This window comes from Chiloscyllium plagiosum, unplaced genomic scaffold, assembly GCF_037043375.1.
Source record: "Chiloscyllium plagiosum isolate Xiang-an unplaced genomic scaffold, Cpla_swu_hap1 HiC_scaffold_9, whole genome shotgun sequence".
In the NCBI taxonomy this organism is placed as follows: Eukaryota; Metazoa; Chordata; class Chondrichthyes; order Orectolobiformes; family Hemiscylliidae; genus Chiloscyllium; species Chiloscyllium plagiosum.
Genome location: NW_028270147.1, coordinates 23,795,128 through 23,822,275, shown reverse-complemented (window position 1 = coordinate 23,822,275; position 27,148 = coordinate 23,795,128). Strand labels below are relative to the sequence as shown.

At 40.4% G+C, this 27,148-nt stretch overlaps 1 protein-coding gene across 1 annotated transcript in view; it reads left to right on the top strand.

Moving 5' to 3' along the window:
• The window catches only part of cnn3a (calponin 3, acidic a), a 102,879-nt gene extending 78,835 nt beyond the window's left edge, over positions 1–24,044 (top strand). The window contains exons 5-7 of the mRNA XM_043698852.2: positions 16,222–16,338; positions 19,215–19,361; positions 22,556–24,044. Coding sequence (XP_043554787.1) covers positions 16,222–16,338; positions 19,215–19,361; positions 22,556–22,897 — 606 coding nt within the window. The 3' untranslated portion in view covers positions 22,898–24,044. The remainder of the gene's footprint in view (positions 1–16,221; positions 16,339–19,214; positions 19,362–22,555) is intronic.
• The last annotated feature ends 3,104 nt before the right edge of the window (positions 24,045–27,148 follow it).

Sequence of the window (27,148 nt, the reverse complement as noted above, 5' to 3'; positions counted from 1 at the left end):
GCTTGGTCTTTACAGCCATCTGTGGTGAAGAGTTCTACAGATTGATCACCTAAGGAAAAAAAATCCTCATCTCTATCTTAAATGGGTGATTTTGTATTCTGATTATGCCTCTGTTCCTTGTGTCTCCCACAAGGGAAAACATCCTCTGCCTCCTCTCGTCAAGCTTCATTTAAAAAATAACTCTCCAAACTTCTAATTTCTCTGCCCAAAAAGAGAAAGGCAGTAAGTAAACCGCTTGTAGGTATTCCTAGGTGATTTGTATTTTAAACAAAAAAAAGCATAAGAAGTGATAATATTAACTGTTTTGCTAAATTGCTTTGCCCAAGGGTGTGTTTGAGATATTGTCTATATTGGAACAATTGATGATTAGTGGTTGAATCGCATATTACCTTGTTAAATATTTCCATCGAGTTAGTTTTGCCAGTTCTTCTTTTTGTTTGTATTTTATCTATGTTGTGAGAATAAAGTGTTTGGCATAAAGTCTCAAATCATATGTGGAACAACAGCACCTTACACTTGCCTTTAAATATAAAAGTTAGGGTCTGGGTTTATGTCCTTAGAGTACTCTTGGGAGCAGTGGGTGTATGTGTGTCTATCTTGTCTGGTCCATAACACACATGACATGTTGCCATCATATTTCAAGGGCTGCCTGTGCATCGACAATAGTGCCAGTCACGCCAATGCTAGGAATGCTCACATCTCCTGAATGAATGATAGAAAAATTTACATTAGGAAAGGTGTGCACAGATGCTGATATGGCAGGTCTCTTGGTGTCACCATTGTGTGCCAACCATGACATAAATCTTTGTTTTCCCCTAGGTTTGGTTCCCAACTGGATCTTGTAAATGACAATCTTCTGATTTACCCCATTGCGCACTGAAAAGCTGAAGATTTTCCAACAAGCTTTCGATCTTATCTGTGGACAGTGATCCTTTCATTGACACTTGTTATGTGGCAATAAATTACAAAGTGTGTTCCAGAACAGCAGAGGCTTTCACCTCTTAATGCTGTTGAAAGCTATAGAATTTGGCACAGTATCCCAGGGTTAAAATTAAACTTGTATCATAATGCCTCGGTCTGCATATACTGAAAATTTAAAAATTGTTAGAAAGTGTCCTCTTCCGTGTGTAGGCTTGAATGTTCCTGTGGTGCATCTGGTTTCTTCATTGTGCTGTTGATTTCTCTCTTGCTTCACTCTCTCTCTCATATTTTCTTAAGTAATCGCTTTTCTGCACTGGTAATCCTACAATGTTGGAGCATAAAAATCAGAATTGCTCATCTTCAGATGGATTAAAATCTGTTTCTCTTCTGGATAATTGCTGTCATCACCATCTTAAACACACCTCTCCCTATGTTCCCGTCGGCTCTCCCACTTCAGTCTTCTCTAATTGACAGTGGTGTTGCATGATCCTTATTTCTTTCAATTTTCCTGACTCAGTGTTTGTATTACAGAATCATGAAGAACTAAGCTGTGATTTGTTTTGGTTCACGAGCCTTTTAAGTATTTTTGTTTCCCACTTTTTTGGTTTTGATTGTTACAGGAAAAGTGTTGAAACACTTAATATCTACACTTGATCAAAAGTCACATGACACCAGGTTATAGTCCAACATGTTAATTTGAAATCTCAAACTTTTGGAGCACTGCCCTAAAGTGAAGAGAGCACTCCGGCGCAGACTTTATAATCAGAGATCAAAAGATCATGCAAATGATGAGTGGAGTGTCGACGGGCTGAATAATAGGTCTCTGCAGGTAATCAAGAGTTTCAGACAGTGTGAGTAAAGTGTCAAAAGTTGAATAGCAAGTGAAGGGATGACCTATAATTTGATTAATTGAGGCAGAAAGAAATTATATATTAAGTTGTTGCTGGAGACGAACCAAATGACTCTAATAACATGCTAGGTGTGGACCCTCTGCATTCAACTCTTATACCTAGCATGTTATTCCAGTCTTTTGGTTTGTCTCTAGCACCATATTATACTAATTTGTTTTGTAATTATCTCTTTGCCTCAATTATAAAGTCTGTGCCAGGGTGCTCACTCCACCTGACAGAGGACAGTGCTCTGAAAGCGTGTGATTTCAAATAAACCTATTGAAATATAAGCTGGTGTTGTGTGACTTTAGACCTTTCTACCCCCCACCCTCCAGTCCAACACCGGCACCCCCACATTATATCTGTACTTGAGTATGGAAGGCATGACTACTGAAAGCATGCAGTTAGATGTGAATGGGCGGTAGCTAATCATAAGTTACTTGTGCTTTTTAAACTATAGATGTATATAGCGTTGCATTCAGTTAACACAAAGCCATTTTAATGAGGCTAAAATGTGTTAGTTGCCTGTAAGATTTAGAAATGAAGATCAACTGAAAATGTTTCAACTTAATGTCTCCAGAAGAGTTGATTGTACTGAGAATGAGAGAAATGGTGTCTCACAGGAATCAATATTTTCAAAATTTACAATTCACATCAAATTAGTATGTTTAAGACTGAGGGGGGACTGCTACAAAATTCAAGATGTTAAATAATGGGCATGTAAATACAAATTAGCAAGTGTGGGGTCATTAATTTTAGTAAGAGGAATGCAGAGACCACGCCATCCTTGGAATGCAATTATCTGAGTGGTCGAAGTAGAGGAGTAAAAAGATCTAGGATTGCACATTTGCAAGTATTTTTAATAGCCACACACATATTAAAAAACCTTAAAAATACAGCGATAATAATGGGCCTCATTTCTAGAGGAATAGAGTCCCTGCATTTCATATTAAACATGTGTAGAACCTTAATGAGATGGTGTTCAATTAAGATAGAGGTGCTACAGCAGCAAACAATGTTAGTGAGGATGATGCCATAAATGAAAGATTAGAATATTCAGTAAACACCGAAAAGGGTGAGTTACTTTCTGTAGAAAAGATGAGACTGAGGAGTGACCTCAGAGGCCATGTCAGTCTTAAAGCTATTTGAAGGACTGGTTGAAAAATGATATTTCCAGGTTGAGAAGGTCCAGCATTAGAGGCTGTAAATAGAAGATATTAATAATAAGTCCAATAGAGAACGCGGGAAAAATTTATTTAGCCAGGAATGGTAAAATGTGGGGCTATGTACACATGGTTAGTTAAGTAGAATAGTATTGAGTTTTAAAGGGAAGCAAGATAGGTGCATAATTCATAGCAGAAGAGAATATATGTAGTTGAAGCAAGTGAAATGGGGTGTGTGACTTTTTTTTTTAAAGAGTTTAAATTTTAAACCAGTACATATGGATGGTGGTTCTATTTTTGTGAAGGGGTTTTAAAAAGTCTTTCAACAATGATGACTTTGAAACCAGTATGTTTCAGAGAGAGCAGGTAACTGCAAGATCCCCTGGGGTATTATTGGAAGTCTGTTTATATTGTGGTGGTTTAATAACAGGAGAGTGAAAATATTAAGCCATGAGCTGTAACAGACAAGGACTCTTCATTTTTGCATGATTCACTCACTCGTGGGACGTGGGCATCATTGTATTGGTCAGCGTTTGTTGCCAGTTTCTAATTGCTCTTGAGAAAGTGGTGGTAAACTGCTGCAGTCCATGTACTGTCACTAGACTCGCAATACTTTGAGGGAAGGAATTCCAGGATTTCGATATAATGACATTGCAGATATGGTGATATGTTTCAAAGTGAGTATGGTGAGTAGCTTGGTGAGGAACTTCCAGATCATGGTGTTCCCATGTATGTGCTGTCCTTTTCCTTCTAGATGGAAGTGGTTGTGAGTAAGGAAGATGCTATCTGAGGAGCCTTGGTGAATTTCTGGAATGCATCTTGTAGATGGCACAGACTGCTACTACTGAGCATCAGTGATGCAGGGAATGAATGTTTCTGAATGTGGAACCAATCAAGCAGGCTGCTTTGTCCCGTAGGAGTTGCACTCATCCAGGCAAGTGGAGAGTATTCTATCACACACTCACTTGTGCCTTGTAGATGATGGACAGGGAGTCAAGAAGTGAGCTACTAACTGAAATATACCTACCCGCTGACTTGCTTTTGTTGCTGTTGTATTTAAACGGCCACCTTCAGGATGCTGATGATGGGAGATTCAGTGATGATAATCTCTTATTGGAGATGGTCCTTGTCTGGCAGTTGTGTGGTGCAAATGTTCTTGTTATTTTTCAGACTCAGCTTGGATATTGGCCAGGTCTTGTTGCATTTGGACATTGACTACTTCAGTATCTGAGGAGTTGCCAAAAATACTGAGCATTGTGCACACATCAGCAAACATCCCCGCTTCTTACCTTAATGGCAAAAGATTGTTGAAATTGCAGGTGAATTGCATGGTTTGGCCTCGGACACACCCCTGAAGAACTCCTGTAGCGATGTCCTGGAGCGGAGATGACTGACCTCCACAACCTCAAAAACCTTCCTATGTGCCAAATATGACTCCAACCAGTGGAAGGTTTTTCTTCTGATGTCCACTGACTCCAGTTTTGTTGGGACTCCTTGATGCCACACTTTAGTCAAAAGTGGCCTTGATGTCAAGGGCAGTCACTCTCACTTAGGGGTGTGACGATGCTGTCACTTCACAAGGTAATTTTGTCCTTTATTTTGAGAGGTTGTAAAGGCAGAGACACTGAGCAGTTGACCAGTACTACTAGAGTAAACAACTTGAGGCCTTGGGTTTTTTAAATAGCTTGAATGGGTGTGGCTAGCTCTCATAGATCAGGATTACTGGGTTTTGATTTTTTCAGCAGTCAGAACCTGCTTGGGGTCTCAGAAGAATGGGAAACTTCAGTGAATGATTCCTAGCTGCTACTTTCTCTGAGATTTTTCTTGATGATTTTTCCCTCCTGGATTGGAGATCTACATGCAAGAATCTATGTCTGAATTTGCCTTTTTGCCAAGGGGTGTGTTTGAGATGTTACTATATTGAAACAATTAATTAGTAATATGTAATTAATCTATTATTCGGTTAAGTTGTCCAATAATTAGATTATTCTAAATTCCTCTTGCTTTTGTTTATACTTTAACTATAGTGTTAAAATAAATTGTGTTTTGCTTGACTGTGAGAAGTTTGACCAGTTGAATCACATCTGGAGCACGGCATTTCACACCGACCTTTAAAATAAGAAAAAGTTGGGGGTCTACTTTCCCCTCTTAAAATATTTTTGAGGGGTCTGGTCTAGTCCATAGAATTTACAGAAACAAATACGTGGAGATTCTGCACATAAACGGCTGTCTGGTCAAGTTTATTTAATAGATTTTGAAAATATCTTTGAATGTTGCTTGTGCTTTTTTGAAATACAAGTAATTCTTCTATAACGGGATGGTTGCATTCTTGTGCAACCCCGCATTATTAAAAAAATCGCACTTTAGAAACAGCACTTAAACTGTTGGCGATGCAATTGTGTTACAGCCAACACACGTGTTAGCTTTAGAAGCAGTGTCCCAATTCATAGTCGTGTTACAGCAAATTTGCATTTAACTAAACGTGCGTTATAGCAGAACAACCTGTAGATGATGTAATAATAGATTATTTGAAACGAGAGAGTGAGTAGATAAACTGAAGGTAGAAATAAAATCAAAATCTTTTAGGAAGGAGATGGAGATTACTGAGCATTTATAATCGGAATGAAAACCTAAAATTGAAATGTCACTGCTATAATTAGCTAAGATACAATAATAGATTTTGTATTTATAAATCTTTGAGAAAGAGGAATGAAAAGATAAGTGGGAAAATGGAAAGGGACATTGAATTGAAAATTCTCAAGTTGGAAAGAGAAGATTGGGGGAAAAAATCTAGTGTGAATAGAATTTTAAAAACTTGCCTCCAAAGAGAGAGAGAAATTAAACAAGCTGATTTAAGTAAAGAAAGACGAGAGGCAGTTGTTTAGAAGGTGACTCTGATTCCAATGAGATGTTGGTTTTAATTATGAATTTGTCATTAGTGCCTAGATTTATTGAGGATGACTTTGACATGAAAATTGGTGGATTTGTGTTTAGTGAGAAAGGATGTAGCAGGATACAGATGAGTAGGAAAGCTAGACAGGAAAATGCAGATTAAACCAGAGATGAGGTGATGCATTTTAGGAGGTCAATGCAAGAGGAAAGTATGCAGTCAATGGGCAGGGTCCTGGGATATATAGGGAGATCTTGGGGTCATATTGAAAGCTCCCTGAATGTGGCAACACAAGTGAATAAGGTAGTAAAGAAGGTGTCGTGCATGCTTCCCTTCATAGGTTGAGGTATTGAGTGCAGAATTTGGCAAGTCATGTTGCAGCTGTGTAAAACTTTAGTTAAGCTACATTTGGAATGTTGTGTGCAGTTCTGGTCACCACAATATGGGAACGATGTGGGGGCTTTAAAGAGGATGCAAAAGATGCTTACTCGGATGTTACCCGGATTGGAGTGTGTTCACTGTGAGGAGAGTTTGGACAAACTTAGATCGTTCTGACAGGAGTGTCAGAAACTGAGGGTGATCTGATGGAAGTATGTAAAATTGAGTGATGTGGATATGATGGATTTTCAAGGGTCTGTTTCCCAGGGTAGATATATCAAATACTAGGAGGCATGGGTTTAAGGTGAGGGAAAGTAACTTGAAAGGAGATGTGTGAGGCAAGTGAGGGTGATAGCAACCTGGAATGCACTGTCAGAAGAAGTGGTAAAAGCAAATATGATAGCTGAGTTTTAAGAGGCATTTGGACAGGCACATGAACAGGCAAAGAGTAGAGGTATATGGACCCTTTTCGGGCAAATGGGGTTCATTTAGAATCACATCATGGTCAGCACAGATGTGGTGAACTAAAGGGACTGTACTTGTTCTGCACTCTTCTGTATTCTAAAAGATTCATTTAAGAAAGTAGCTGGACACCTGAGATCACAAAAAAATGATTGGATTTTAATGCTGTAGTGTTTTGACAAGTACTGATATGACTTTGTATGTTTATGTGTGTGTGTAAGTTTGTCAGAAGAACAGTGATTATGAAACTGTTAAAAATGCTATACTGGAAGTTTATCAAATTAAAAATTTAGGACTCTGAAAGAAATCTAATAAAATATTTGTCAAATTTGCAAAAATGGAAGAAATTCAGTGGGTTCACTGGTTTCAGTTGTTAAAATTAGGACTGGGATCTAAATATCCAAGGATGCATGTCCTCTCGAAAGGATTGGCAGAGTTAAGGCAGAGGTGGTGGGGTTGAAGTAAGAAATTAAAAGCAAGAAACGATATAAATTTGGAAGGTGTAGACTGTGTGGGTAGAGTTGAGGAACTGCAGAGGGAAAAAAACCCTAATGGGAGTTGTGTACAGGTCCCCCATCAGTAGTTAGGATGCGGGGAAGGAAAGAAATCAGAAAATAGCAAATACATGTAAGAAGGGCGCTATGATAATAATCATAGGGAACGTTAAAATGCAGGTGGACTGGGGAAAAAATCGTGTTGGTTTGTTTTTTGAGCAGCTTGTGGTGGAGCCCACTAGGGAACAGGCGACTCTGGATTTTGTGATGTGTAATGAGGCAAATTTGATGAGGCAGCTCAAGGTGAAGGGACCCCTAAGCGGGCAGTGACCATAAAGTGATAGAATTCACCCTGCAGTTTGAGAGGGAGAAGCTTGAATCAGATATAATGGTATTACAGTTGAGTCAAGGGTAACAGTAAAAACATTAGGAGGGAGCTGACCAGAGTTGATTGGAAGGGGAACTAAGCAGGGAAGATGGTGGAACAGCAATGGCAGGAGTTTCTGGGAGTAATTTGGGAGACACAGCAGAAATTTATCCCAAGGTATAACTAAGGGAGGGCAAGACAACCATGGCTGACAATTGAAATCATGAACAACAGGATACTGAGGTCAGGATAGAGTGGACGTGGAGAAGATGTTTCCACTGGTAGGATAGACTAGGACCTGAGGGCACAGCCTCAGATTAAAAAATACAACTCTTTCGAACTGAGATGAAGAGGAATTTCTTCAGCAGATTATGGAATCCGTGGAATTCATTGCCACAGAAGGCTGTGGAGGCCAGGTCATTTAAGACGAGATGGACAGGTTCTTGATTGATAAAGGGATCAAAGGTTACGGCAAGAAAGCAAGTCCAGAGGGAATAGAAAAGCGGACTTGATGGGCTGAATGGCCTAACTGTGCACTAGTGTCTTTATGGCTCAGCATCAGCTGAGGTTACCATTAAAAGACTCTCCTTTCTCAACCTGTCCTTTCACCTGAGATGTGTTGTCCCTCATGTCCATCCCTAGTCCCCTGGTCTCTTTATTGAGAGAGCAACCCTTGGTTTTGTGGAATTATGGCAACATTTCTGAGAGAAGGATGACTCTGGACAGTCGTGTCGATATTAGGAAAATAGTTTTCAAATTGAAACCCATCACCGGAGGTTCTGACTATTTTATTGCAAAAAGAGAATTATTACTCCCATTAAGTTGATGCACATTGGTGCCAGTCAGTCACTGTTGCTGGATTATGATCATGTTTGCCTTCTAGAGGGTTTACTGAGAGAAGAAATGTTGATTTGGAGGTATATGCAGATTTTAAAAACTAGTCCAATTATGCAGGTTTGGAATAAAGTGTGAGTTAATAACTGGAGAAGCTATAGTTGGAGTAGTGAAATAAATTCCTGTATATGGAATTGATTTGATTTTGGAAAATTTTGGGCAGGTTCAAGCCGCAGTTCCTCAGGGCAGTGTCCTGCCCAACCATCTTCAGCCGCTTCATCAATGACCTTCCTTTCATCATAAGGTCAGAATGGGGATGTTCATCGCTGATTGCACAATGTTCAGCACCATTCATGGTTCCTGAGATGCTGAAGCAGTCCATGTCCAAATGCAACAAGACCTGGACTTGGGCTAAAAGGTGGCAAGTAACATTCATGCACACAAATGCCAGGCTTTGACCATCACCAATTTATTGTGAGAGTACCTGCCTTCCTCTGAGCACCATCCTACAACTCATCCGCAACAGTGAGAGCCATTTCCTCAGATGGTGATGGCTAGCATGAGGGGGCATGTCTTTAAATTGAGGGGTGATAGATACAGGACAGATGTCAGAGGTAGTTTATTTACTTCGAGTAGTAGGGGTGTGGAACACTAAGGGCATTTAAATGATCATTGGATAAACATATGGATGAAAATGGAATAGTGTAGGTTAGATGGGCTTTAGATTGCTTACACAGGTCGGCGCAACATTGAGGACTGAAGGGCCTGTACTGCGCTGCAATGTTCTATGTTCTAAGAGACGATCTGATCACTGCTCCTTGACATTCAATGGCGTTACCTTCACTGAATCCACCCACCATCAACATCCTGAGAGTTATCATTGATTAAAAACTCAACTAGATTCACCACATAAATGCAGTGGCTTTAAAAGAAGGTCAGAGGCTAGGAATGCTACAGTGAGTAACTCAACTTCTGACACCCGAAACCTGTCCACTATCTACAAGGCACAAGTCAGTAGTATGATGGAATGCTCCCCACTTGCCTAGGTTAGTGCAGCCCCAACAACACTCAGCCTGATACCATCCAGATAAAAACAATGACTGCAGATGCTGGAAACCAGATTCTGGATTAGTGGTGCTGGAAGAGCACAGCAGTTCAGGCAGTATCCAAGGAGCTTTGAAATCGATGTTTCGGGCAAAAGCCCTTCATCAGGAATAAAGGCAGTGAGCCTGAAGCGTGAAGAGATAAGCTAGGGGAGGGTGGGGGTGGGGAGAGAGTACAATGGGTGAGTGGGGGAGGAGATGAAGGTGATAGGTCAGGGAGGAGAGGGTGGAGTGGATAGGTGGAAAAGGAGCTAGGCAGGACGGACAAGTCCGGACAAGTCATGGGGACAGTGCTGAGCTGGAAGTTTGAAACTAGGATGAGGTGGGAGAAGGGAAAATGAGGAAGCTGTTGAAGTCCACATTGATGCCCTGGGGTTGAAGTGTTCCGAGGCGGAAGATGAGGCGTTCTTCCTCCAGGCGTCTGGTGGTGAGGGAGCGGCGGTGAAGGAGGCCCAGGACCTTCATGTGGGAGGCAGAGTGGGAGGGGGAGTTGAAATGTTGGGCCACGGGGCGGTGTGGTTAATTGGTGCGGATGTCCCAGAGATGTTCCCTAAAGCGCTCTGCTAGGAGGCGCCCAATTTCCCCAATGTAGAGGAGACCGCATCGGGAGCAACGTATACAATAAATGATATTAGTGGATGTGCAAGTAAAACTTTGATGGATGTGGAAGGCTCCTTTAGGGCCTTGGATAGAGGTGAGGGAGGAAGTGTGGGCGCAGGTTTTACAGTTTCTGCGGTAGCAGGGGAAAGTGCCAGGATGGGAGGGTGGGTTGTAGGGGGGCGTGGACCTGACCAGGTAGTCACGGAGGGAACGGTCTTTGCGGAAGGCGGAAAGGGGTGGGGAGGGAAATATATCCCTGGTGGTGGGGTCTGTTTGGAGGTGGCGGAAATGTCGGCGGATGATTTGGTTTATACGAAGGTTGGTAGGGTGGAAGGTGAGCACCAGGGGCGTTCTGTCCTTGTTACAGTTGGAGGGGTGGGGTCTGAGGGCGGAGGTACGGGATGTGGACGAGATGCGTTGGAGGGCATCTTTAACCACGTGGGAAGGGAAATTACGGTCTCTAAAGAAGGAGGCCATCTGGTGTGTTCTGTGGTAGAATTTATTGGAACTGTATCCACAAGCATCTACTCCCTCCACCACCGATGCTCAGTAACAGAAGTGTGCACTATCTAGAAGATGCACAGCGGAAATTCACCAAAGATCCTCAGACAGCACCTTCCAAATCCATAACCACTTCCATCTAGAAAGACAAGAGCAGCAGATATCCAGTTCCTCTCCAAGCCACTCACCATCCTGGTTTGGAAATATATCTGCATTCCTTCGCTGTCCACTGTTACTGGGTCAAAATCCTGGAATTCCCTCCTTAGTAGCATTGTGGGTGAACCCACAGCAGGTGGACTGCAGCAGTTAAAGAAAGCAGCACACCACCACCTCAAGAGCAACTAGGGATGGGCAATAAATGCTAGCCAGCCAGTGACCCCCCACATCCCACAAAAATGAATTTAACAAAAGCATATGTGCCTCAGGAGAGTAGTGGAACAACCAGTGGAGGTAAGATGTGTTACAGGAAGAACCTCCTGGATTGTTTACTGATGTAAACAGGAAGAAAAGGAATCCGAGACAAGAAAATGATTTGGAATTTGTTATTGGATACTTTTGAGAATTTAACTCAAAAGATGCAGGTAAAAAGTGAGACTAATGTGTTTGACCCATCTTCTTTAATAGAAATGTAGCAAATCTTTCCTGAATTGAGTTATAGCAGACAACCCACTTGGAATTCTTTTGAGTCAGAGCCAAGCATTACTTGAAAGACAAATACTAATGAGGAGATAGAGACCACCTAATCCATCTGTCGATGAGAAACTCATGGGTCTACCAGGCAGTGGTCCACCAGATGGAAGTTCCATCTGAGTTTTATAAAATCTTCAAAATGGCTCACAAAATTCCAGTGGAGTTTAGTGAGATTTTAGGAAAACACATGCTTAAATATTAAACATTCTTATTGGTCAGGATTGCATAAAATTGTGGTCAGATTTTGCTTGCCATGCCATGTCAAACAATGGGGAAATTTCAATTAAACCTACATCTTTAACTCTGTCACCAGCTTTCAAAGAAACCATTTAGCAGAGTCCTATAACTTGTTTAGGATCCCTATCTAAAACAAGGAATATGAATTAGTATCTTTTAATGGTTCTGAACATTTCAACAAAACTTTCTGGAGCAGTGCCTTTAGGAAAAGTTGCTACAAAAATCACAGTGGATAAGTTAGTTTTTTTTATGCAAGATCTGAATTACCCAAAAGAAAGCATCAGATTATGGTTCAGATTTTACAGCACCGTTAATTAAAGAAATGATGACGAGTTTAGGAATGAGAATTTGCATCATCTGCTCATTACCCACAATCTTAATCTCCTGCATGGAAACAATTGCATCAAACTTTGACAGCGTTGATTAGAGCTTATTGCTGTTGATACCCTAACAATTGGGATACAGAAATCCCCTTGTTACTGTTCACCCTTCGACATGCTCTTAAGTCTACCAAATTCATTCCTTTTGGACTAATGTGGACATGAAGAGACCACTTAAATTGATAAAACAAAAACTTAGAGACTATGTTTAGAGTCTGTGTTTTTGAGTTTGGGAGAAATTGTCCAAAGCATGAAAATTGATGGAGAAGTGTTTGAAAAGTGCTCAGTAAACAATGAAATCTAGAGCAGATAAAAAGAACAAAGTTTGAAATTTTGTTGCTGGTGTTACTACTAACACATTTCTCTGGGAGCTATTCAAAAGCAAAATTCACTGAACCTTATGAAATCAGAGACTCATTGTGAATTATGTAGTGAGTATTCTGGGCAGAGCTAATAATTGGCAAGTGTCTCATTTTAATCTGTTAGAGATATTATGATGGTAGTGAATGCAAGTGAAATAAAAATATCAGAATTGAGAATGAGTACTTATAAAACAGCATTTTACAGATTCAAGTCAAAAGAAATTTGCTCAAGTTTATGGTGAACAATGCCATTATACAACTAAGTCATTGGCAAATCTCATCTCTGATGGTGTAAAAACCGATGAGTCAGCAGAAATTCAGAAAGATATTATTGCAAAGTAAACACAAAAAGTACAGGCTGTTTTTATCACAATTTCATAATTGCAGGACTATGTTGAAAGAATTCTATGTGCACAATACATCACCAAAACCAAGTTGCTAAAAAGACGCAGGCAAAGTTCCATTGAGAGCACCAAAGAGATGTCAACTTTTGTAACAAAAGTGCAAAAGTCAGGCAATTTGAGGTAAAATATGTGCTCGCAACATCCTTATGATTAAACAGTAAAGTAATTGCGTGATTTCAATTGCCTGAATACAACCAGTTGCCAAACTGGGGAAACCTATTTAGATCAGCTACAAAGATCACGTTTGGTTAAAGATCTGACTGAGTGAATTTGTACGAGCAAAGATGACTTGGGCCAGACTGTTACACAAAGCCAAGCAGCACCAAAAGAATTGCAAGTCGGGGCTATTTTGGATTTTATTGTGCCTAGGACAAGATTAAAATTTTGTGAAGTATTATTGAATGTTTGTTCTGAACTTCTTCATTGTCATGGCTCCTTTGAATTTGTGAAAGGGAGTTTGAATGTCAGTATCTTTTGCAACTTGAACGCTATGCTGACCATTGGTTGGCAGTGCTAGAATATACATGAAATATATATTCAAATTGACTTGATATCATCGATAATGGTGCAGATGTAATTTTACTACGAGATGATGACATGGGAATCGAACGACATATCAGTTTTTCTAAGAAACTGACTTCATGACAACCAAAATATTTGGTTGTGAAGGAGACAGTCTTGTGTTGATTTATGTTTGTGAACTATGCATTCCCAGCAATGCGGGAGAAGTTCTCATCCATTTGGGCCAAAACCTTTTTTTGGAAAGCAGAAATTTGAAGTTGCTTCAAAGAAACTTAGTCATTCAGCCATACAACTTAAAAAAATCACTCGTGCACCTGGAAAAATCAGTGTTACAGTGGACACTTTATCAAGAGCAAGTATGAAGGAAATGGAATGCAAATGGACTTTTGTAAAAAATATGGTTACCATAAAATTCATTTGATGTAACTCTCCATAGTCCTATCAGACTATAGGCTGTTGTCCATTAGAGACCAACAGCTGGTGATGGCTTGACCCAAGGGTCACCATGCCTCAGGCGAGGGGAAAGATTGAGAAATCGTCCTTCGTGGTAACCTCCGACAGATTGGGAATTGAACCCATGCTGGAAAATGAAACTTTGTCTCAAAATATAAATTTTTCCTCTTTTGGGAAGGTCTGGTGAAAGATTTAAGATTTTTATGTAACATGTTTAGGGGTTTGGGTTTTAAATTAGTTTGGCTATTTTTGTAATGGTCTTTTAATGGGGTCAGCCTTTCTGAAACCATTACCTGAAACCCTGTATATGTCAGAGAGAGCAGCAAGGACTCCTGACGTTTATGGTAAGAGAGCAAACACATTTAATCTATTAGCTTCAACAGAATTTAGGTTGAGCAACTTGTTTTAAATTTAATTCAAAAAATTGGTTCAGTTGGAAGCAGATGATTGAAGTTGAATAGTCTGTCCTAAAAGATGAGATTCTTTATAACAGTTATGGGAATAAGTTGCCTCTGTGTAAGATTGTAGTTTGTGAAACATCCTGGTGAGGAGTGTTGGGTTAGAACTCTGCAGATTATTGAAAGCCTGAGCAAATCTTATGCTATTACATGTTTGAGAGTTCCAGGGAAAAAAAACTTTGCAGCTTACAGGACAGGAATGAAATGCATTTGGGTCAAATCTACAGATTGAACAGGGAAGAAAAATTTCTGTGGATTTTAAGTAACTGTCCAGCGATGATATTGTGGTATAGATAGGATTTTGTCTTGCCATGTTTAGACAACTTTTAAACTTTATTTAGCTTGGCTTCAGTTGATCTTAATTTTATTTTTCTTGGTCTTCAACCTTCTGTTTTATTGTTGAAAACAAATTTGCGGTCGTGTTCACGTTTCAGAGAAAGATTGCCATATTAAATGACAAGCAAGTAGATATCTGGATTAGTGGTGCTGGAAGAGCATAGCAGTTCAGGCAGCATCCATGGAGCAGTAAAATCGACGTTTCGGGCAAAAGCCCTTCATCCCGATGCGGTCTCCTCCACATTGGGGAGACTGGACGCCTCCTAGCAGAGCGCTTTAGGGAACATCTCTGGGACACCCGCATCAATCAACCACATCGCCCCGTGGCCCAACATTTCAACTCCCCCTCCCACTCTGCCGAGGACATGGAGGTCCTGGGCCTCCTTCACCGCCGCTCCCTCACTACCAGACGCCTGGAGGAAGAACGCCTCACCTTCCGCCTCGGAACACTTCAACCCCAGGGCATCAATGTGGACTTCAACAGTTTCCTCATTTCCCCTTCCCCCACCTCACCCTAGTTCCAAACTTCCAGCTCAGCACTGTCCCCATGACTTGTGCTATCTGCCTATCTTCTTTTCCACCTATCCACTCCACCCTCCCCCGCCCCCACTCACCCATTGTACTCTCTCCCCACCCCCACCCTCCCCTAGCTTATCTCTTCACGCTTCAGGCTCACTGCCTTTATTCCTGATGAAGGGCTTTTGCCCGAAACGTCGATTTTACTGCTCCTCAGATGCTGCCTGAACTGCTGTGCTCTTCCAGCACCACTAATCCAGAATCTGGTTTCCAGCATCTGCAGTCATTGTTTTTAAACAAGCAAGTAGATATGATATGACCTACCAAGCCAGATTTCATTCTGAGATCTGACTTGTCCAGTAGTAATTTCAGCTGGGATCATAACAAGCAGGCGGAATTGGGTGACTAAGAAAACCTAATTGTGTTCTAATATTTGCTTAAAATGAGGCAGGCAATTAAACATCAATTAACAACAATTGTTTAAAATAAATCCGTGTTATCTGCAAGTTTGAAATTTCTACTTTCAAAGTCTATCTAAGGAAGTTGCTATTAGGTTTTTAACTAAGTAGTTTCGCAAAAAGAATATTTCTGTTAGTTGTGGGTGGCACAGTGGTTAGCACTGTTGCCTCACAGCGCCAGAGACCCGGTTTCAATTCCCGCCTCAGGCGACTGACTGTGTGGAGTTTGCACATTCTCCCCGTGTCTGCGTGGGTTTTCTCCGGGTGCTCCGGTTTCCTCCCACAGTCCAAAAAATGTGCAGGTCAGGTGAATTGGCCATGCTAAATTGCCCGTAGTGTTAGGTGCAGGGGTAAATGTAGGGGAATGGGTCTGGGTGGGTTGCGCTTCGGCGGGTCGGTGTGGACTTGTTGGGCCGAAGGGCCTGTTTCCACACTGTAAGTAATCTAATCTAATCTTAAATTTAGAGAACATGTAGTAAGGTGGTAGAGAACACTGGGGGAGATTAAAGTGTAATTTTGATTGAACTAAGATAAGTTTTGATTTATAAACCAGGAATATTACTGATTCATTACTGGAGTTAACCTGAAGATTCTGAAGCAGTTCTGCCAAACAACTACTTTGCAAAATTGTATTTGTTTGACTTAATTCCTCCTTTTGTTTAGTCTTCATTTCCATGTGTAACTTTGCTGTTAATGTTTGTAAGTTGCTTTTCAAATCCTGTTCAGCAGGAAGCATTGTTTGAATTGACAGTTACCTTCAGGCTTGAATTTAATGTCACCATATTTGATTTCTTTTGAGCAGGCAAAAACGAAAGGCTTTCACACAAGAATGGACATTGGCGTTAAATATGCAGATAAACAGGAAAGGCACTTCAAGGAGGAAAAACTGAAAGCTGGACAAAGTGTAATTGGACTTCAGGTAACCATTGATTATTTGCATTTGCAAGGTATTTCTCTCTCCCAGTGGGGCAGAGCTCATTGGAAAAGGTGAGATCAAGCAAGGGGGGAGTCCAGTGACTGTTAGAAATAAACATGCAATTGTACACCTGTAACCTCCCCAGTGCATAGTTAGCATGTTTACAGAGATGGCATTTTGTGTATTGCTGTCTTTTTTTTTAATTGTTGCTAACTTGTACTTCTTATCATATGCCAATTTAAATGCACTGGTATGGTTTTGAGTTTTAACTGTGTGGTAATGTTTTTTTTAAATTCTCCTAATTCTGCTTCTGAGTGAGTTCAAATACTCTTAGCACATATAAAGAAGTGACTGTATCACCTAATAAAGGAGCTAGGGAGAATGAAAATGTAGCCCACAAGAAAATCTCGAGGGGTCCTTGATGAATAAAAAATATTTTAACCCCTGGTGCGCTCAAAGCTAGCCACTGTGGCTGCATTGCTCTGCTCAAGTGTTAATAGTTACAAAGCCCTATAAAATCCTTGTATGTTTGTAGTAACAAACAAAGAACAATATAGCAAAAGAACAGGCCCTTCAGCCATCCAAGCCTGCATCGCCCCATTTTGCCCTTCTGTACTAAACCTGTCTTCACTTACATGATCTGTACCCCGCTATTCCCTTCCTCTTCATATATTCGTCCAGGTGTTTCTTGAATGCTGCTATTGTGAGCTTCCAACACCACCTCTGGCAACACATTTCAGGCACTTACCACCCTTCGTGTGAACAATTTGCCTCGCAAATCTCTTGTTAACATCCCCTGTCCCTCGCACCTTGAACCTGTGTCTGTTAGTAATTGACTCCTCCACCCTGGGGAGAGAGCCTCATACTTTCCACTCTATCCATGCCACTCACAATCTAGTAAACTTTTACTAGGTCGCCCCTCAACCTCCGTTCCAGTGAAAACAAACCCAGTCTATCCAACCTTTCTTCATAGCTAAAATCTTCCATTCCAGGCAACATCCTGTTAAACCTTTTCCGTACCCTATCCAAAGCATCCAAATTCTTCTGGTAGTGTGGTGACCAGAACCTTATGCAATATTCCAAGTGTAGCCTAACTGAAGTTCTATAAAGCAGCATCATAACTTGTCTATCCTTCTACTCAATGCCTCTTCCAATGAAGGCAAGAATGCCATAGGTCTTTTTTATTACCTTATCTACCTGCACTGCCACCTTCAGTGACATGTGGACCTGCACACCTCTGCATATCAACACTCCTAAGGGTTCTGCCATTCAGTATAAACTTTTCAACTTGTACTTGTCCTTCCAAAATGCATCACCTCACATTTGTCTACATTAAACTCCATCTGCAATTTTACTGCTCATGCCTCCAGTTGATCTATATCCTGCTGTATCCTGTGACCATTCTCCTCACTATCTGCAACTCCACCAATCTTTGTATCGTCTGGAAACTTACTAATTAGACTAGCTACATTTTCCTCAAAATCATTTATATAGATCACGAACAGCAGAGGTCCCAGCACTGATCCCCATGGGACACCACCTATCACAGCCCTCCATTCTGAAAAGTATCCTTCCACCCTATCCTCTTATCTCCTGTGATTAAGCCAGTTCTGTAAGCATCTTGCCAGCTCATCACTGATACCATGTGACTTCACCTTTTGTACCAGTCTGCTATGAGGGACCTTGTCAAAGGTTTTACGGAAGTCCATGTAGATAACATCAACCGCTTTTCCCCTCATTAATTGTTGTCACCTCAAAAAAAACTCGTTCAGGTTAGTGAGGCACAACCACCCCCACACACAGCCATGCTGTCTATCGCTAAAGTCCATTTGCTCTGAATGTGTGTAGATCTTCTCCCTGAGAATCTTTGCTAATAATTGCCCTACCACCAACGTGAGACTCTCAGGCATGTAACTTCCAGGATTAGCCTGCTACCCTCCTTAAACAATGGGATAACACTGGCTATCCTCCAGTCTTCTGGGACCTCACCTGTGGGCAAAGAGGATACGAAGATGTCTTGTCAATGCTCCAGCAATTTGGTCTCTTGCCTCCCTCCATATTTTCAGATTCTGTCGGGACCCAGGGACCTATCTACCATAATACCTTCTAAGATGCATAAACCTTTTCCTTTTTAATAGAAATTTTGATTTGAAACTTGACACTCCATTCACTGAGATCATCTTCAACCAATTCCTTCTCTTTAGTGAATATTGATGCACAGTACTCGTTTAGTAATGGGCGTAGCCTAACTGATCAAACTTTGAGGCCTTATTTCTGATGCAAAAAGGCCTGTGAGAAGGAAGGCTGTTAAATATCTTTCTACTGTCATCACTCTTCCTCCACCTCCATCTCCATCACCACCACCAAACAAAAATATCCCATTCTTTAAAGTCTGAACGTGAGCACATAGGGGGAAAATCTTTGAAAAGCACTGATGTCAGATCTGTTTCCTCAGTTTTGATCTATATGGTTGTTGATTATTCCTACCTTGCCACCCCCTTCCGTGCCACCATTTGACTGGAGGATCCAAGGTGATGGCCTGGTCACCTGACAGATGCATTGCTATCCATTGCCACCATTCTTGCAGGTGACAATGGCAATGGCATGGACTTTATTTTATGGATGCCCATTCATGTCCACTTGATTCTGACAGGCTACTTTCACTCTCTTCTGTTACTCTGCCCTGAGGAAATTCAGTGAGTTCCCCCTACTGGTTTTCTGACCAGTGGATCAGGCTCAGCAAAATTCCAGACATGGTTCTTTGGAATCCTGCTATCAGATTAATGTTGTCTGAATTCAACTGAGATGTAGATGACATTCTTGTATTAAGGCACATGTTCTCTTTTTTTGTAACATTAAACAAACTTACTTGTTTTCAGATGGGAACCAACAAGTGTGCTAGCCAAGCAGGTATGACTGCCTATGGGACTAGAAGACACCTTTATGATCCGAAGACTCATACCGAAAAACCTTACGATCAAACAACCATAAGCCTCCAGATGGGAACAAACAAAGGTGCCAGTCAGGTAAGTTACCCAGTGTGTTTCAGTTTTATGACACGCTGCAGTTAAAACTGACTGCAACCCACTTTTGAATAACATGGTGCATACACCTTTCTTTGTTACAAACTTTCTGTATACCTGCTCAGTAACTGCTTTTTACTTTCACACCAAGATGTCTCTTTATCCCAGCATCTGCTCTCCCACTCTTTGCAATAAGAACCACTGAAGGATGATGCTGTTGATACTAGATGTTTGGTAGGAATCTTCATTGACAAAACTAGATTTGTGAATTAAAACAAACTGCTGGAGAAACTCAGCAGGTCTGACAGCATCTGTGAAACAGTCAACATTTTGGTTCCAGTGACCCTTCATCAGAACTGAATGTTTGCAAATGATGCAGGAAGTGTAAAAGCTGCTGAGCTGTGGATCCTGATGGCTCCAGAGACTTCTCCACTCCATACTCAAATGAGCAAGTAGGAAATTGCTGGTGCTACATTCTCTGCTCTACTTGCTGACTGTTGATTTCAGTCTAATTTTAAACTGTTCCGGTCATTGGAGTGCAACACATCTGGACCTTATGAACAGTTGGTAACTTCCTTACCCAACCTGCACCCTCTTTCCCCCCCCCCACAAGGAGGGCTGTGCACATTACTCCTCTTTGTACACTGTGATAATTACTGCTGAATGGTGAAATCCTTCAGTGAAATTGGAACTTTGCTGTCAGGCAGGGAAAGGTGAAGAATGATGATTTTGTTAATTAGTATTTAATTTTTGTGAGATTTGCATATATTTATATTCCATTCTGCAGCTTTATTGTGTAGGAGATGTCGGTCTCATTTTTAAAGTATAATCCTGTCTAAAATGATGCATGTATGGTCCACACCTAACATTCAGACCGCAAAAAAAACTGATCAATATAGTCATGATTTGGAGACGCTGGTGTTGGACTGGGGTGTACAAAGTTAAAAGTCACACAATACCAGGTTATTTGCTATAAATTGTGTGTTTTACAATTGCGTCCTCCACAACCACCTGATGAAGGAGCGGAGCTCTGAAAACTAGTGCTTCCAATTAAACCTGTTGGACTATAACCTGATGTTGTGTGATTTTTAACTCTGATCAATCTATGTTGTGATCAGGGTTGTGATTTATGTGCCTGCAAAACACGTGAAACTAAAATTCTGACTTAGCTTTGTCAGCTTAACTGAGATATCTTGAAATGCAAGTTATGTATTATAGTTGATGTATTATAGAACTATAGAAAAATTATGATATAGAAAGAGATTGTTCAGGCTGTATGTGTCTCATCTAAATAAACTTATTCTAATCCTACTTAAGAGCACTTGGTCCATAGCTTTGCAGGTTACAGTGCTTCAAGTGTGGATCCAGGCTTTTGTTAAGAATGAGTTGTGGGTTTTCACATCAATCACCAAACTAGACAGTGAACTTTAGAAACCCGCCACCTTCTCTGTACAAGATTTATCCTTGTTCTCTCCAATCCTTCAACCAATCGTCTTAAACCTGTGCCTCCGAGTAATTGACCTGTCCTTTCCACTAGAGGAAATATGACTCACCCGTCTGCTGTATCCAAGCCCTTTATTATTTTGTGCACCTCACTTAATTCACTCCTTAGCCGCCTCTGTTCTTAGAAAAACAACCCAGTCTATCCAATCTTTCTTCATAGTTGCAGGTTTCAACCCCTAACAACACTCTTGTGAATCTCCCCTGTTCTGTACTGTAAGCAGTTACATACGTCCTGAGTATGGTGACCAAAACTGCACACAACTCCAGTTGTGGCCTAACCATAGTGTTATTTAGTTCCAGCATTGTATCCCTGCTTTATATTCAATACCTCACTCAATGAAGGAAATCATCCCATATTGCATCTTTTATCACCTATCTGCTACCTTAAGGGATCTGTGGGCATACACTGCAAGGGCTCATTCCCCCCTCCCCCTTACTGATCTGAACACCGTCCCACTTCTGCTTTATTTGCTTTTCCAAATGCATGACCTTGTACTTCTCCAGATTAAATTCCATTGTCACTTTTTCACCCATGAAACCAAACTATTGATATTCTGCAGTCAACAACTACCCACTTTTTTATCAACCACATGATGAATTTTGTCATATGCAAATTTCCAAATAATGCTTAAAATGTTTAAGTCTAAATGATAAATTAATAAGCAAAAATGCAAGGGACCTAATACTGACCCCTGTGGAACACCACTGGAAATCGATTTCCATTTACAAAAACACCTGTTGGCCATAACCTTAATTACTTACTATCACATAGCCAATTTTGCATCCAACTCGCATGTTCCCCTGCCACATGAGTTTTAATTTTCCCGAGCAGTCTCCAATTTGAGATGGTGTTAGAATTTTTATGTTTCAGGGAATGATGTGAATTGGGCATTTTAGAGTCATAGTCATAGAGATGTACAGCACGGAAACAGACCCTTCGGTCCAACTCTGTAAGGCAATTTTCTTTGCAGGTAAGTGTAGATTTTACTGTATTGAGCTGAAGTGGAGTATTTACTGTATATGAGTGCTGAAGGGTCTTTGCGTGCCTGAAAACATTGTTTCCAATCCTTCGTGGTTTGGTCAGTCTCCAGGCGGTTGATACTGCTGCTTATAATGATGGCAGTTAACTGGAGCCATTTCTTTCATTTAGATTTCACCCTCCCACCTCACCTCCTTTGCCTGCAAAGAGAAGCGCTGCTAAACTGGGAAAATGCGCTGTTAGTAATGTGCTCAGTTTCTGTTTGGATTTCTTCCACTCTTTCATCCCAAGGTTTATTACAGCTTCTTGGACAGCAAGAAATTTGAATCCTTTGAAGTTTATATATTTGTAATAGACTCCAATGACAGTCATGATGATGCTATATTCAAAGCCTAATGTGCGATTACTCATCTTTTGAGAGCTCCATTCCAAACATTTAAGCTTCGAAATGATTGTGTGCGTGAGTGTGTTAAGTAATCTTTACACAATGTTTTATTGAACTATTTATGAAAAGCAGTGATTGATGGCAGAATACTTTTGCACCTAAGTCTGGGAATTTGGGAAAATTCAGATGTTGTATTTCTAGCTTTGGCAATCATGGATTTTTCTGCCAGTATGTTCATGTTGCAGTTCATAGTTGTGGCTACCACTTATTTCACAACTATATTGATGCCATGTTTGTATGCATAATTCCAATGTCTTCTACTGTTTCTAGGCTGGTATGACAGCCCCAGGTACCAGAAGACACATCTATGACCAAAAGGTGTCAACAGAGAAATGTGATACTTCGACAATATCGCTGCAGATGGGCACTAATAAAGGGGCCTCTCAAACAGGCATGACTGTATATGGCCTTGGACGGCAGGTGTACGACTCCAAATATTGTGCCACACCAACTGAGCCTATAATCCACAATGGAAGCCAGGGAACAAATGGTTCAGAATACAGTGATGGAGATTACCAAGGTGAATACCCTGATGACTATCCCCTAGAGTATCAGGATGAGTACCAAGGAGATTACCGTGGTGACTATTCCGATCACGGTGTTGATTATTAAAAAGCAGTATTATGACCCATTATGCCTTTTGTGAACTAGCTAGACAGCTTTGGTTTTGCTACACAGTCTTCCATGAATTTAAAGGTCCAAAAGATTGGATTGCTGCCTTTTTCTCTGCACAGCTAATCCATAAAAGCAGTATTTGCTGTCTTGCTTTTCTATCCCTTTTACTTGCCACTTGCTGGTGACAGTAATTACCACTTCTAACTACTGGAGACAATTCTATTTCACTTGGACTTAAAAGAAAAAAACTAAAATCAGCATTTAGAAATACCTGGCACCTTTCTACAATTAAAAATTGTTGCTTTGACTTTAATTGCTGTCATCTTGCATAGTATGTTTGATTTGGGTTTTGGGAGGAAACACAGTCTACATTTGCTACACCAAGTTGCTATCAGCTATGATGTAGTTTCAAATATTAAGAGCTGAAACCATTTTAAATCTGCATTTACAGCCAGCTGTTTGTCATATCCTTTAGTCTTAAGTTTTGCTCTAACTTCTCATAACTGTTTTTGTATGGGACCAATTCCATTTCAAATGCACAACGTAAAATAAAAACTATGAAGAATGTCTTGTTCGTGGATAATGGTTTCTTCTAAGGTTAGAAATGAAACGGCACATGACAGCTGCAAATAAGAAAAGGGCCTGTTCAAAACTACAATGGGATCAAAATTAAAGTACTGGGCTACAAATCTTAAAATCTGATCCCGCCTTAAACCTTTACGTCCTGAATTTTTAAGACAAAAATCTAGTTATGCAATATGTAGGGTAATAAGTTTAAGTTTAAGTTTAAAACAATACACCTCAATGTAATGCATTGTTTAGTACCATTGGGATGTTGTCTGTGTGGAGGCAAAAATATGTATTTGAAAATTGAAATCATTCTTCTCATTATGTTTAACCAAATAAAGTGACCGGAATAATTTGCAAAGTTACCTGATTGAACAGCTTTCTGTACTAAAAAGGGACTTTATGAAATGCAGTGCTTTTTTCCCATTTTTGCTCTAGATTAAATGTATTTTACTTATGTGCCATATTTTATCCATGTAGGAATCTCTCCTCATTTTTGTATTTATTGCCATTTTCTTTGGCATAAATGTCTTTGTGTATGGTTCATTTTTGTGAATAAAATTTACTATAGAGACAACATGTCTGCTTAGTAATAATTGTCTATCCTTTTTGGCTTATTTTTCTTTTTGCTTCTGGCTCTGGAACACTTCCATATTGAAGAACAGTATAGTGCAACTTTTTTATTTAAATTTGATTAATTCCTAAGCAAATACTCTACTTCAGTATGAATTGCAATTTATTTTGTGTGTAACTGAGCCAAATGATATGTTCTTATTATAAAGAAGTGTTAACTGACCTTCCATTTTATATATAATCAAGATTGATTTTTGCGATAATTGCTGATTAAAAGTGAGTTATTGATTTAATTGCTGAAGTGAATCTCAAATGCACTCCTCCAATCAAACTCTTAAGGGCCAGAACATTTAATCTTAAATGTTTCAGATCTATTAATTCCTAAACGAAATTTTAATGCATTTGCGTGTTTTATCATTTGGAAGAGCATCTGATTTGGGACTGTTACAATATTGCAACAGAGTTTGCCAGTGAAAACTGTTGTGTCTCGAAATTTAGATTAGATTAGATTAGATTAGATTAGATTAGATGCCCCTACAGTGTGGAAGCAAGCCGTTTGGCCCAACAAGTCCAAAAAGTAACCCACCCAGACCCATTTCCCTCTGACTAATGCACCGAACACTATGGGCAATTTACAATGGCCAATTCATCTGGCCTGCACAGCTTTGGACTGTGGGAGAAAGCCCATGCAGACATGGGGAGAATGTGCAAACTACACACACAGTCGCCCGAGACTGGAATCAAACCTGGGTCTCTGGCTGTGAGGCAGCAGTGCAAACCACTGAGCCCCGATTAGCATGGTTTCTGTCCCAACATAGTCTTACTTGAGGTGCCATACCTGTATTTCACTCAGTAACACCATTTGAATAATTAAATAAAGTACAGGCCAGAAATGCCACATAGTCTGAAATCTTAATTGTACCATGCATGTCTAGGATGGCAGGACTGACATATAGGGAGACACTGGATTGGTTAGGTCTATGTTTGCTGGAGTTTGGAAGAATGAGGAGATCTCCTAGAAAGATATAAAATTCTATTAGGACTAAACCAGTTAATTGCAGGTTAGATGTTCCGGATGACCGGGAAGTCCAGAGCTGGGGTCACAGTTTAAGGACTCAGGGTAGGCCATTTAGGTGTGAGAAATTTCTTCACCTAGAGACTGGTAAGCTATGAAATTCTCTGCCGCACTGTTGTTGAAGCCAAAGCATTGAATGTTTTGCAGAAGGTGAAAGATTTAATTCTATAAAGAGTTTAAACAGATATGAAGAAAAAGTGGGAACAGGACATTGATTTAGATAATCAGCCGTGATCACACTGGCAGAGCAAACTTGAAGTGCTGGATGGCCTACTGTCCAACTTACTATGTCTGTGCGTTTGGTGAAAAATAAATGCATTGATATCATTGATAAATTTTGTATGAGTGCAAAATAATTTAGCATTCATTGCAAACATTGAACTACTAATGTCAATATCCTGGGAAGAAAAGCGACATGATCTGACTCTTAGGGGTGGGAGGAGGAGAAGCATAGGGACACTCAACCTGGAAGACCTTTTTCTACACTACTTAGACAAACTGACTGGTAAATCCAGTATGGTGTCAGATCAGATTTTCACAATGCTCAGTAGCTTTTCCACCTAATGAAATACAGAAGTATTATAAATAGTACTAAAATGTAGAGGATATCGATTTTTAAAAAAAAAAATCAGATTCCCTACAGTGTGGACACAGACCCTTTGGTTCAACAAGTCCACACTGACCCTCCGAAGGATAACCTTCCCAGACCCATTCCCTCTGAATGATGCATCTAACATTATGGGCAATTTAGCATAGCCAATAGACCTGACCTGTACATCTTTGGACTGTGGAAGGAAGCCAGAGCACCTGGAGGAAACCCATGCAGACACAGAGAATGTGCAAACTCCACCCAAGGCTGGAATCGAACCCGGGTCGCTGGTGCTGTGAGGCAGCAGTGCTAACCACTGAGCCACTGTGCTGCCCAAATTTGCTTGAGTCCGTGTCTCGAGTACAGCATACAGTTTTGGTTTCCTTATTTTAGGAGGGATATATTTGCATTGGAGGGAGTTCACAGAAGGCTTAGGCGGATTCCTGGGATAAAGGATTTGTCTTAATGAGGAAACGTACACATCAGGCCTATAACTTTGATTCCTAGACAATTGAAAACTGATCCTATTGAAACAGAAGATTGAGGTAATGTTTGGAAATCTGTACCCCAGAGAGCAGTGGAAGTTGGGTCACTGAATATGTTAAAGGCTGAGTTAGACACATTTTGAATCTGCAAAGTGACAGGTTAATGGCACAGACAAGAAAGTGGAGTTGAGTTCAAAATCAGGGCATCCATAATCCTATTGAATTCTGGGGAAAGGTCAAAGGTAATTTGCTCGATTCATGCTCCCATTGCTTATTTAAATATTCAAATAGAACATAAGAATGTCACAGGATCACCACCTCCCTATTTCTGAACGTTGATTTTAGCTTTTTGAAGAGAGCTGCATCCTGTCTACCCAAGTACTCAGATAGCTTATCGACTAGTTGAGATTTTTCAACAGCCATCTTAAATGAAGCTATGCTTAACTAGAACCTGAATGTAGTTATTTTCGCAAACTGCAGTGTGGATGCATTGAGAAAGCTTTATCTTTTTAGAAGCTAATACTTAATGATGAATTAATTATTTAAATAGTGTATTAGTAACTGTAAGAACAATTGGTTCCCACATGGTAAATTGTAGCAGTGAACACTTGAGTGGCTACATTGTTTATCAGGGCAAAACGAATTGGAGTATAGCCTGTTCATCTACAAACCTAGGCATAATCACATATACAACAGAAGTAAACAAAGTAATTTTCATTTATATTTTTGTGGGATATTGGCATTGCTGCTAGGCCAGCCTTTATTGCCATAGAGCCAGGGAGATAAATTGTGCGCCCCGGCTGTTCCCTTATCACTATCTGAATGTTTAATCCACTGCTTCACATGCTTTCAGTGGCGAGAATTGGAAAACAGTCACAATGGAGTTGAAATGTTTTGTATAGGTTTTTGTACTCAATACTTTCTACATTTCTGCACTCCATGGTTCTATTTACAAACTA